Source organism: Echeneis naucrates, chromosome 7 (genome assembly GCF_900963305.1).
Source record: "Echeneis naucrates chromosome 7, fEcheNa1.1, whole genome shotgun sequence".
NCBI classification, from domain to species: domain Eukaryota; kingdom Metazoa; phylum Chordata; class Actinopteri; order Carangiformes; family Echeneidae; genus Echeneis; species Echeneis naucrates.
Genome location: NC_042517.1, coordinates 5989963 through 6003019, shown reverse-complemented (window position 1 = coordinate 6003019; position 13057 = coordinate 5989963). Strand labels below are relative to the sequence as shown.

General features: G+C 41.8%; 1 protein-coding gene across 1 annotated transcript; it reads left to right on the top strand.

The window, feature by feature from the left end:
* The first annotated feature begins 5304 nt into the window (after positions 1-5304).
* Positions 5305-12410, top strand: vwa1 (von Willebrand factor A domain containing 1). The gene is made up of 6 exons (XM_029506406.1): positions 5305-5667; positions 7591-8148; positions 9540-9872; positions 10353-10628; positions 10899-11174; positions 11399-12410. Exons 1-6 carry the CDS (start codon positions 5577-5579, stop codon positions 11425-11427), a joined length of 1563 nt encoding a protein of 520 aa, XP_029362266.1. The 5' UTR covers positions 5305-5576; the 3' UTR covers positions 11428-12410.
* The last annotated feature ends 647 nt before the right edge of the window (positions 12411-13057 follow it).

Sequence of the window (13057 nt, the reverse complement as noted above, 5' to 3'; positions counted from 1 at the left end):
CGCTGAGTGGACTGCATGACCTGAAACTGACAAGGTGTGCAGAACATGCCTGGAAGAGAAAGGTGCAGACTTAACTGCAGAGGCAGCGGATGTAGATGACAGATGAGTGTGTTAACAGACAGGATGAGCCAGAAAGCAAGGTTGTCATTTCTCTGTCATTATAGGGTGGTGGGTTGTTCATCACATCTGGTGAGACGTTTGAGTAAAAGTTTGCACCATTTAGTTTCACCCTTTCTCTTACTCCCTGCCCAATTTGTCTGACGCCAGGTTGCAGTTTTGGATGACTATTTGAACATTTGTATGCGCTTCCTTTTAATTTGTGCACTTCTTGAAGCAAGCGGACACAAGAGTGGGGGGTGTTTTGTCTCAGTGATAACTTTGAGAAGTTGCCAGGTCCTCCACAACTCGACTTGCCCTAACAGATTCCGCTGTAGATGCACATGTCCTTAAAACAAATCCTTACATCTTAAAACCTTCAGACATACCACAAAAGTGACTTCAGCTACCTTTTGTGTGTGTCCAGACCAGCCTGCACTTATACAGTATATGCATGCAAGTGCACCTCTGTCAGTGTACATGTGGGGGCTTGTGTATGTGTGTGTGTGTGTGTGTGTGCGTGCTAGTGTCTGCGTGTTTGTATAATATACAGGAGTGTTACTAAGGGTGGGAGGCAGCTGTGACTGCAAAAGAGGGAGTGTGCAGCGTTAGGAGCAGTAAGAGGGCGAGGACTCACAAAGGGAGAAGATAATAGAGAATCCAGCTGCTATCCACTGTGGCCAAAACACTTTGGAGAAGCAGCTGAAAAGAAGAAGGTGAAAAGGAGAAAGGAGCTGATAGGGCTGCAACATTGAAAACAGTTGGGCGACCTGAAGAAAGAATGAAAAAGCACAAAAATATAAGCAAACCAGAAGCCTGTGCTTGTGATATGAATACAGGCACAAACACAGTTGAGCATGCCACTGGACTGTGGTTGTTTGGATGTGAGAAGTGGCTGTAGCCCACAATTCTCCCTCCCACAGGCTGCATGAGCGTGGAGAACTCTGACATCGATGAGTCACCACCAGTGTCCTTTCTTACATGGTTTCTGAGTAAGTGGGGCTTTGGTATTATTTGGTTTATTGTGCGTAGAGGTTCTGAGAGATTCTTTGTACATTTCAATGAAATCCTTCATTTCATTTGGCCCTAGAAAGCACTTGAGGACACACTTAGCATGACAGTGACATTTCCCTAGTATTAGGCTGACCTATACCCAACAAAGCAGAATTCTTAGTTCTCAGTTTTTCCCTTGAGAAGTTTTGGAAACTTTTGACTCCAGTTTCATATGAGAAAGCGGAGTCAGACCCTTGTGTTTTGTTTGAAAAGTACCCATAACATGCTGATTCAGTGCACTTCTTCATGAATCAAGGCGCTGTTTACACCAGGTGGGGTGGGTTATTCAATCCAATCCCTGAACCTGCTGTAAAAAGTAACCAGCTTCGTTTTGAACATTTGCCCAACTTGCCCTGATCAGTTCGTTCCACGCAGAGCCAAAATGATGAATGCAGTTATCCTTCATCTATAAATGTGGCCCTCCTGCCAATCCTCAACACAGAAAGGCCATTGTTTGAGCGGAGTTGTCCACAGGAGCTGAGCCAGCAGCAGAACCTCAACCTCTGCTTGGCAGAACCAGCCTGTGACATTTTACTGTGGAAACTCGCAGTGGGTGTTGGCTTCACAAGTGTGGAGATGTGGATTGTCGATTATTGAAAAACAGATGTTCTATATAGCAGCATAGTTCTGGCTGTACCCAGTTTTACTCCAAGTTTAAATTTGTTCAAATTTAAATTTGCACTCAGGTCACTATTCCGTGAAAGCGTGGTGCTGCCCCTGGAGTGGATGATTGATTGTGTTTAATATAGCTTGTCATATTTGTTTAGGAGAAGCAAGATAGAGTGTTCACCAGAATGCAGTTAAGGCATTGGCTTCTTGGAACATCATGAGATACCAACATCTTCAAGTAACGGGAGCATCCCATCAAACCTTATTCAGAATTTTTAACTCAAGTTACTGAACAAAAAACAACCATATTCCAAAGCTTAAAAATTTAAGGAAATGTCTTCGTCGCACCAAAAGATAAGATGCCCTGTGGAGATAGACAGGATGCTGATCAATGGAGGCAGGAAAGTACCACTGACGTAGGACTGGAGGGAACCTTGTTGCTCAGGAAGGCAGAGGGTACTTGGCTAATGTCCACATCCCGTTGCTGGGAAGCCCCTCTGACTTCCAGGTTGTTATTTTTAGATTTATGCCTTTTATTTATGCATCCTGTCAAAATCTTCCACACCAGAGGCCAAGAAACCTCTTGGTCTGTCTGTGAGCCACCCGCAAATAAAAATTCTTATTTTGATTCAAACATTATCTTCATACCTCCATAAACATTGCCCCTTCACCTTATCACTCGTTTTTGATCTGTGTTTTATCTAGCCTCTCCTGTTTCATCATTATTTGCTTTATAATGCATTTTCTTTTATGCTTTTATTTTTCTGAGAGACTGAGAGAGGCAGCAATCCACTTTTCTTGCTCAAACCTGCACAAAAACCATGGTTTGCTATAAACCAAAACCTAGAAATACCGTAGTCTGGCAGAGATGGGGAAAAACTCTGGCAAATATAGATCTGTGGAATTCACTCCACCGCTGACAGTGGCATTCCAGTATGAAGCCAAAAAGTGTTGCTGCCAACACTTTAATGGGTAATTACAACTAGGCTGCTATTATGGGCAAAGTTACAGGAGACTGTGTAAGAGGCAGTAACCAAGGCTGCCTAAAGAGTCTTTTTAGGCATCTCCCTCTCCCAGAAGATACGTTGTTTATTTCCCGTTTTTTCCATGTTGTCACACCCCTGAGAGCTATGAGCCCCAAAATGTCAGAAATTCTTCCATTGCCTCAATGACATCTCACTGTTTCTACCTCTCCTCCCACACCTCCCATCCCTCTGCTGTGCTGTGCTCAGAGCTCAAAGGTCAAAGACTGCTGAGTGCTTTCCTTTTAAAGTAATATCAAACTGATTTACAAGTAGAATCAGTAGTACAATGGTATGCGAAAATGAGTAGAAACAGATCACTGCTCAGGTTGCATCATCTGACTCAGACCATCGACACGGCGCCCTGACACAAGGCTGTGCATTTAGTGTGGATTTCAGCACAACGTCAGATGTTAACATGATCTCCAGCTTGTGTGCTTCACACAACTGATTTGCATGTAACCTGCCTTTGCACAGTTCATCCTATTTTTGTGTTGAAATACAGAGAAAAATGTGTGTGTGTTAGTACACAAGCTCTTTTAAAACATGTGCATCCATACCACGTTCGATCAAATATTTCCTGCTCAACAAACACTAGTGGAAGTAGCTGCAGGTGGAGGTGGACTGTAAGCATCTGACTGAAAAGTGCAGGAGAGGAATTCCCACCTGTAATAAACTGTGTCACTGACCTGGGGATTTAGGGGCAAATGTGCACGTGAGAACTTTTTCAGCCCCAGAGTCAAAACCAGTCAAATTCATTTTTACAAAACAATGAACAAAGAGCGACAAACTCTATGACTATAATGAAGTCATTGTCGGTGTTATTTCTCGCCAGTATATTAGAAATTGTTTTCTATCTGGGTGATTACAGTCAAATCCAGTTCAGACAGAGCTGTCATAATGTCTCCCAATCAGTGAATGTAGTGTTTATTTACTAGGTGTGTATCTGAAGGGTGTGTTTATTGTCAATAAGTCAACAAAAAAAAAAAAAAAAAAGCATTTGGACATGATGTGTCACTGAAGAATCCAGACCTTTGTTTTGTCCCACTTGAATTCCTACAGCCTCTCTTGTTAATTTATTTCATCCTGCCCCCAATTGTCCTTTCTTTGTTTCTGTGTCACACACACACACACACACACACACACGTCAGACAAAGTACCAATACTCCTCATGCAGCCTTTTGCTCCTCTGCACTTCACTTGGACTTTCACATGTAAATTTGGCTTTATTTTTCTGGGTGGTTGGTTTGGTGGTTGAACTCGGAGGGTAGCCAGCACACAAAGCTGTCGATGGGACAGTTCCAGTTGCTGAAATGTTGCAAATATTTGTGGGCTTTCTCGATATACCAGAGGTCTTTACATTTCATGGATAACTGCATATATTGTTTGTCTGTATCAAGAAAAGAATTGAAAATAAGTCATGCTTAAAGCTAAAAAGCACAGTCTCCAACTACGGCCAAGAGATTTGTTACATAAGGTCAAATTTATTTCTTACGCATGTTTAAAAACAACCAGGACTGACAAAAGTGCTGCACATACATATGAGCATATTATTTAAATGAGGAAACACTATTTTGTTAAAAGAACATCATGTGCACATCATATCAGCTGGTTCTTCCCTTTGGTGTGTATTACTCACTGTAAGGACTGCACAGTGAAGATGTGAGACAAGTTTTTCATGGGTTCCCCATTTATATCTCTGGTAATGGGGTAACTTGAAGGCTGAAATCTAATTACGGCTCAGATTTAAAGAGTTGCCGCCTATGGGGTAAAGCCCCATTTACTATTCTGAGTTTCTGAGGAGGCTGAAGGGCGGAGTGAGGTACACAGGACAGTGAGATGTGTCATGTCAAGCGAAAGTAGCCAGGGGGGAAGTTAAAACAAACTATTCCTTCACAATAAAGTCACCTTTTGTAATTGGCTCTGTCGCCTATGAGCCCTGATACAGAGCAGAAGTGATTAAGTCTCTGTGTCAGAGGCAGTGTATGGATAGCCAGCTGCAGTAAAATCCTTCTATTTACAGCTAGAACTCAAATCTGTTGACATCTACTGAGCAGAATAATGAAAGCAAAGTATACTGAATTATACACAGTGCATTAGTGCAAATGCAGCATTTGTTTGTCAGCTTTGTAGATTCATATTTTTCAGACAAACATGTGATCCAACATATTACGTATTGTTATAAGCTCATTTGGCTCTCCTATGGCAATACAAAATCATCTCAGTGATAGAAACCTCCAGAAAGCCCCTTTCTTTAGTGATAGCCTGGTTAAACATGATTAAGAAAGGATTAATGTGCTTTTATTTTCTGCCATATTGTAGTATTGGTGTTTTTAGTGAATAGATGTCCCACCTTTCAGTATTTTCCAATTCACAACAAAGCTTCTCTGTTTCTTGACATTAGTAAGATAACAGTTGCTTCATATGAAGACATTCAGCAGTGCAGATCTTTTATTTTGAAGGTTCAGCTCGGTCAGCTTACTCAGCACCGGCTTGACTTTGACTTGGAGATCCAGATCAGAGCGCAGTTTACACTATCCAGAGCTCAGACTGAAGTCCTGAGTTTAGAAGAGGGGGGGGGGAGAAAGAGAAGTCGAACTTCTGGATGATCCGGATCAACTGAAAAATAAACAGAAAGCCGGCTGGTCCATGCTGTGACTTATTTCTCCTGCTGTCTGCGGTGCGCTCCTCCGGGCTGTGGTGGATATATGGTTGGCTTCAATAACCGCAGCTTTTGAGTTTTGGATTTTGTGTGTGTGTGTGTGTGTGTTTTCTTCGGTGGAACTAAGCACAGTGATGGAGAGCCGCATGCTGACCTGCTGGACTCTGCTGTGTTTGTGTTTGCTCCTGCGGCCGGCGGCTCCACAGCAGCCAGCACCTGAAGGAGGTAAGCTCCCTCACATGGAGAAGGGGAATCCTGATGTGTTACCCCTCCCTCCATATCAATCCATTTTAGGGGTCATGACTGGAAGAATACAGCCAAAACAAATACATAAAATGACTATCCTCTACCACCAATGATCACCTTTAGTCATGCTGTGTTGAGTTAAGAAAGACAGAATAGGTTTTCCCAAATGAGATTAGAGGCCACAGTTTCTCCAAATGATGCCGATGTAGGAAGTGGAGGGTCCCGGTGTGAGGTCAGGGTAGAACTGGGTGTGTTTCGCATCACACCAGTGTTTTTAAGGTGATACAATGGCGTGTGTTGCATTGTCTGTTGATGATGTTTGACAGCTCACAGCAGTGATTCTGAAAACCACACAGGGACCACCCAACCTGCCGGCTGATGAACTTGCTTTGAGGTGCTGGCCAAGCAGCTTTCAAATCAACTGAAGAGTGTAGGGTTGTGTCATTTATAATGTTATTAATGCATGGATAAAAGAAAGAAAGAAAAAGATTAATGTTCCTCTTAAAGTTCAGATCTTATGATGAAAAAAAAAAAAAAAAGTACCGACTGACTATACATGAGTCAACTGGTTGGCTTTGATGCTCAACACATCTGTTCTGCGAGCACACTTTAGTTTTTATAACAAGAAATCCAATCTTCGGTTATCACAGCGATGCTTTGAGTGTCTGAGCAGCTAAACTTGGTGCTGGTGACACCAGTAAGTCTGGTGTTCATGTAGGCAGAAGGATCTTTATGACTCATGACACAGCAGTGAATGAGATGCTGTCCCTTTTTTTTTTTTTTTTTAACTTCCATGAAGACAGAACCGCATCAGACGGCAGTTATTTGGCTTTTTATTGCCATCCTGTTTAAGAAAGATCTTCTTCCCATGGGAACAGAATATCCAACTATTGTTGTAATTATGCTACACTTATGCACACAAAACCAACTTTGGTCAGGCTTTATTGTGTACATTTCAGTCTTAGGCTTAAGACACTAATGTGTGTTTCAGGTTGTGAGTCCAGTTGTGTTTCACTGGGCTGTGTGAGGCTTTGCATATCCTTCTTCCACAATCACATCACTCAAGTGCTCTTAGTCACCAACAAATGTGATTGCGAGCATGTATGCAACACAGCAGGCTGAATTTTGAAACATGTCTCTTTCTACATAAACAGCGATTCTTGTGTTGATACATGCTTCAGCGCTTTCCCACGTTTCAGCCCCACTGATTCTTATCAACAGCTCGTCTCGTGTTTAACTTTTGAATGTTAAAAAACAGCTGCTTCCATGGATGTGAAGGTGTCCGAATCGATGCAGTCACAGTGAACTCACTATATTTTGCTCGTGTGCTCGTGTGTTTATTGAACTTCTTTCTTTCACCCTTGATATGAACTTTCAACAGTGGCTGTTGTTTCACAATCTGGGGATCTGTCATTCTTAAAGTGTTGCCTCCAGATTTTGCCTGTTGCCACTGCTACTTTTCTTGTCTTCTTCTTTCCTCACTTTCTCTGCTCTGTACATTCCTCTTCGTCTCTCACATGGAACTGTCAGCCCCCCATTGCCAAACACACACACACACACACACACACGCACACACCGCCTTTTATCACTCACTACTGGACTCACCAATAAAGCTCACATCTGTTTGGACTTCCTCTGGGTGTTTCATTCCTTCTTATCATAACTCTAATTACTTTCTTTTAACTTGTTCTGACTTTCTGCTACTTTTATGTTGACAATGACCCCTTTATAGTTTGTTTGCCTGGAACGGTGTTGTTCCATAAAATTTGATGGGAACTGTGGAAAAAGTTGTGGGACTATAAAAGGAATAATTGTTTTCACATTTATTTCGAAAGGAAACTCCTTTGACTCTTTATTTATTTTCACATTAATGAGTGTATTGATGTATATTTTTCTCCACAGTGCTGAACTGCTGTGAGGGTGATGTGCTCTTCCTATTGGATTCCTCAGGCAGCGTGTCATCTTATGAGCACTCCCGCATGCTCACCTTCCTTTCTGAGCTCCTCCTTCCCTTCTCACTGGGGGAGGACCAAGTGAGGGTAGGACTCCTGCAGGTGGGCACCCAACCACGTGTTGAGTTTGGCTTTGGCACCTTTACCACCCAAAGGGGCCTCCAGGAGGCTCTGAGTAACACCAAACCTCTCAGGGGCGATACCAACACTGTGGAGGCACTGAGGATGGCGAAGGAGTTGGTGCTGAAACCCGGAGTGACAGATGGTGCCCGGGCAGGGCTCCCAAGGGTGCTGGTTTGGTTGACAGACGGCGTAAAACCAGGGGATGTGGTTGGACCAATGGCTGAGCTGCAGGATGAAGGCGTCGCTGTGCTGGTGGTCTCCACAGGGCATGGCAACTATCAAGTTTTGAGGCAGGTGGTGAGCCCACCTGTGGAGAACAACTTGTACTTTGTGGATATTGATGATATGAATATCATCACAAATGAAGTGCGGGATGCCATCATTGGTGAGTACAGTATGGGAGATTTTTGTGATTCAAAGATTGTAAGGTGTGCGTATGTGCTACCAAAATGTTTATTGATTTTTTCCGTGGTTTTAGTAATCAAATAATAAATAGGTTTGTAAAAAGGTGTCAGACAGCCAACTTGTGTTTATGCTTTGACTCTTGATTTAATATAGAAACCAATTTTAAAAAGTAAAAGGGAATAACTAAACTTTTAGCCAAATTAAACATATTTTAATGCTATTGTTGGCTGTGTGGCAATGGCAAAACTTGCAAAGTGGCTAATGTAAAGCTGTAATTGATCATTTGAGTAGCTTTGGCTATCTTGGGTCAGACGAGAAACAACATCCTGGTTAAGCTGGGCAATCTACAGAGGATGTTGTTCATAACGATTGATTTATTTTTTTGAGCAAAAGAAAATTGAAGAAGAATTTTGTTAGGATAATGTCAGAAATGCCAACAAAATGATTAACACAATTATATGCTACCTAGCAGGAAAATTCATTATTTCATTTGTAATAATAGAGCGCTTTGAGTGTTGCCCATGCATATCATTATCTTAGACAGGCACTCTTCATTCAGTCAGCCACAGTCACACTAGTCACCTTCCACTACATGTCAGTGCTTCTCCCTAATTCCACACATGCTCCTGAAGACAGTGAAACTAAATAGGAAACCGGGACATCCAGCGTGTCTTTGTGTGTTTGTACGAGTCAGTGTAACGAGATAGGGTGGTCTATTAATGGAGTTATGACTCACTCTCCCTTTCTGCATCCTCCAACATTACTGTACGTCTGGCATACGTGCCAGACATGATATATATGGGTATATATGTAAATATATATGGATTTGTGAATATATATATGTATACATCTCTGTAAATGCGTCTGTGTGTGTGTGTCTGTGTGTGTGTGTGTGTGTGTGTGTGTGTGTGCTGTGTGCTTGCGTGCGTGTGTGTATTTATATTTATATCAATAGAGCAGTGGGGTCATCCTTTTTAGGTAACTGCATGGCAGTCACCAGGGACATCTCCGCAATGACACAATGTATACTGTAGCTGTGAGACATTATGCATAGGCGTAGTATAAATAAAGATGATCCACCGCTCCTTGCTGGGTGCCTAATTATCCCCTCACAGATATCAGTGCCTCTGTGGCATTTCATATTTCGATGCAGGGCCCCACTGACTTAGCTATTTCAAGTTGTCTTATTGTAAGGGTTATGAATTCCCTTGGAAACCCAAGTCAGGCTGTCTACATGTGTGGCTGTCTGAGACCAAGGCATTTTTAGAACTCTGTCACCATCCTTTCTCTGTCTCTTTGCAATATCACAACTTGTTCTTTAATGCCGATAGACCAAAATAACGTAACTTTTCTTCATCCTGCCTCCAACAGAGATAATCCGAGCTGAAAGAATCAATGTCCGCGATGTCTCCACCAACTCTGCCACACTCCAGTGGCGACCTGTTCTCTCTGGTTTGAGGGGCTACTATGAGATCCGCTTTGCCCCAGTTTTGTCGAAAGGCTCGGGAGGTGGCGGAAGGGGTGAAACTGGGACCAGTCCGAGCACTGGTGGAAGTCAATACCAGAGACTCACTCAGTCTGCTCAGTCCAGCTCTATTACTCTAACAGGCCTGAAGCCTGACACGACATACACTGCCACACTGACCCCAGAATCCAATGAACAGGCATTCAACGCACTCTCTGTCACCTTCACAACGAAGTCAGGTTGTATCACATTCTTTTTACAGAGCACTTGATAAATCATAAGTGCCCTTAATGTATTATTCACAACAAGCCTAAAAGGGCAAGCATTCATTGGGGTCTACCTCTCACATATTGTAACTGCTTTCATCGAGTACATTTCAATGTATTTTTAATTCTAAATTGATAATTGGACTCCAAGGATTTTTATGGGCATGTTTTTTATTATTTAAAAAAAAAAAGGAAATTTTTAAGCAAGTAAGCAAACTATGCATTTCCTCATTTTTAACTATTTATTAGAAAACATATTTTCATATATATTTCTTAAAAAGTAAGAAATATATAAGTAAAAGTATGTATGCAAGTAAAAGTAAAAATAAAGTACATTTAAATTTTTTCCAATCTTTAGTTATTGGGAAATTTTAATCATGTTTTTTTCACAATGTTTTTAATTATTATTATTTTTAATATTTTTACTGTTGTTCTCATCCTCCTACGCACCAGAGGTGTTGAGCCCAGCTGTGGTTTCCATCTCTGAGTTGGGACAAACTAGCGTACGGGTGAGTTGGGGTCCTCCTCAGCCGGAAACAGTCCAAAGTTTCTACATTGAATACTCAGCTCTGCCCAGGGGTAAGATCCACGCTGTCACATTGGGCGGAACACAGAACTCTACTCTCCTCAGAGACCTCCAACCAGATACCACTTACTTGGTCACCGTTAGTGCCCGGCATGCCTCAGGCAAGGAGAGGGCCATGTCTGTCAAAGTGTGCACTCAGGAAGGTGAGACGTGTGAGGAAAATGCAGTCATGCATAGTAAAGAAGGATCCATTGGCAACATGCTAATCTTAATTCTGCACAGCATAGCCGTTTCATGTCTTACATTTCAAATAATTACAAGCACTTACATTCAGGTTTGACTGCTACGAAGGCAGCTCCGAGTTCTTAGTTGAGCACATCCTTTGGTTTCTTTTATAGTCCTTTTACGCTTAATATTGCTCTGTTGTCATTCTGTAATATAGCCTGACTATTTTCTGTGGTCTTCTTTTCCAGTGACTCCAGCCTTAGCAGACCTCCAGCTGACCACGGTGGGCAGCGACTCGGTGCAAGTGGACTGGAAAGGAAGCATGGATGGTTTGAGGGGCTACTGGCTCACCTGGGAGGGACAGAAAACCTCTGCCCCAGGCCAGCGCTCCTCCCTCTATCTGCCGCCGGACTCTTTGTCAACACGCCTCACACACCTCCCCCCATCAACTCGAGTGTGTGTGTCACCCATTTACCGGACGGCGCGGGGGGAGGGACTGTGTTGCACGGCACAGTTTCAGTCAGGTGAGTTGGGACAATGTGAAAGTTCGAGAATATACTTATACTTGATTGGGCGAAAATACAGATGTCCAGTTGGTGACCAATAGAGGCACTGATAGATAGCGCTACAGTTTGGATAAGATATACTGCCAAGGTAGCTATTGCACCTCTTTTCCAATTTGGGGGCTAATTTTGTTGCTGTATCAATGTGAATGTTTTAACAGTGGTTTTCTCCATCTGCCCTGCAGATGCACTAGCTTATGGCTACCAATCATAGCACTCCTGAACTTCAAGTGCACCTGACCAATGGAAGGATGATGGTGAGAAGAATGCTGACTTTCATCTGTTCTTTTCCTTACCTCTTCCCTCTGTGGACATCATCCAGGAGAGATGTGTGCTTGCGGAGCACTCACTCACTCATGTGGAAGACATAGACACTTAAGACTGGTCTGGGACTAAATGGCTACATGTTGACTGCTGAAACCTACAACACAGAGGACTATTTGCTTTTCAGCTCTATTGTCTCATCTGGTTTACACCTGGAGTCAATGTATAATGCTTCAGTTTAAAGACGCAAGCTTAAGATGAAACAATTTCCTTGGTCTGTTTTGCATATATACAGAGCAGGGCATGCTGGGAATGTAGGATTTTTTTACGTGGCTTGGTTTAGAGAAAGGCTTTGCACCATATGTGTGCCTAATACACACTTTTTTTGTCTTAAAGTCTTCCTAACAAAGAATATCTGATTTACATTTACAGCAGATACTTATGACTTGTACTTACATTACTTCTCTCTTAGCACAAGCTTGAAAATATTGGATTCTTGTGTGTGCACACTAGCGTGCAGCAGGGGAACATTAACATGCCATCCCTAATAACAGGATCAAAAGGACTGCTTTATCTTTCATAAATTACAAACAGACCAGCCATACACCCCAAACTGCTGAGATACTGCATATACTGTGCGTTTAATTGAGTTTAGCCTAATACTGGTCTCTGGAAATTTATCCATCTTTCATATTTATTCGTCAAGAATTACGTAAGTATGAGAAATAATAAAGTATTTACAGATGTGCTGTTTATGTTCTAAGACTGTTACTTTTTTTAAGGCAGCCTTTGCTGCCACCTGCTGAAAGGATGCTTAAAAACTCACAGCTGATGTTACACTGTTATCTTTCCAGAGCAAATGTTTCATGTTATCTTTGTTGACCACTATTCAAATTTAACAAGAGCTTTGAATAAAGTCCTTTATTAATTGTTTGTTACAGTAGTTGAAGTTTTCATCACGGTGAAAGATCCCATTTTATGCACTCTACTTATTTAACATGTCAAATAAGGCTATGAGTTAATATGAGTGCAACTCAGTGAAAACCGTTGCATAATATCTTTTGTGGTTCTGCAGGAACTTCAAAAAAAGGAGTTAGCAGACAGAGGAAGTAATATAAAATTACTTTAGTTGAAAAGTGAAGGTCAGGATCCAGTCTTTTTAGTTTGGTCTTAGATATTTGGCATATTTGGCTTTCTAGTTCAATTCTACAAACCAAAGTCAATCTAATTTTTATGGTTAATCCTTGTTTGTCGAGACAAAATCTTCTGAATTTGCAATTTTTTTTTATCTATTTTATATCAAATGCACATCATTAGCAAAGGGAGATGAACATAAAGGGAGTATAATAACTGCAGAATCATATCACAGTGTTACAGCCAGACCACAGTGATGTTTGGTTCAGATATTTGTTGAACATTTTCACTTTACAGTGAATAGTGGCTTCTGGGAATTTGTAGATTAGAATGTAGACTTGGCCATGAGCGCATAATTTAACTATTCAGAATTTTTTCATATTGATCACAAGCAAGCTGACCAATTAACAGGCTTTTGTGAGACAGACCAGGCAACCTTTCTTTAT

Bases quoted from the DNA above. Each gene is read 5' to 3' on its own strand.
- vwa1 (XM_029506406.1), top strand. From the start codon at position 5,577: ATGGAGAGCCGCATGCTGACCTGCTGGACTCTGCTGTGTTTGTGTTTG. The intron at 10,629-10,898 runs GTGAGACGTGTG...CTTCTTTTCCAG, and splicing joins CAAAGTGTGCACTCAGGAAG to TGACTCCAGCCTTAGCAGAC. The intron at 11,175-11,398 runs GTGAGTTGGGAC...TCTGCCCTGCAG, and splicing joins CACGGCACAGTTTCAGTCAG to ATGCACTAGCTTATGGCTAC.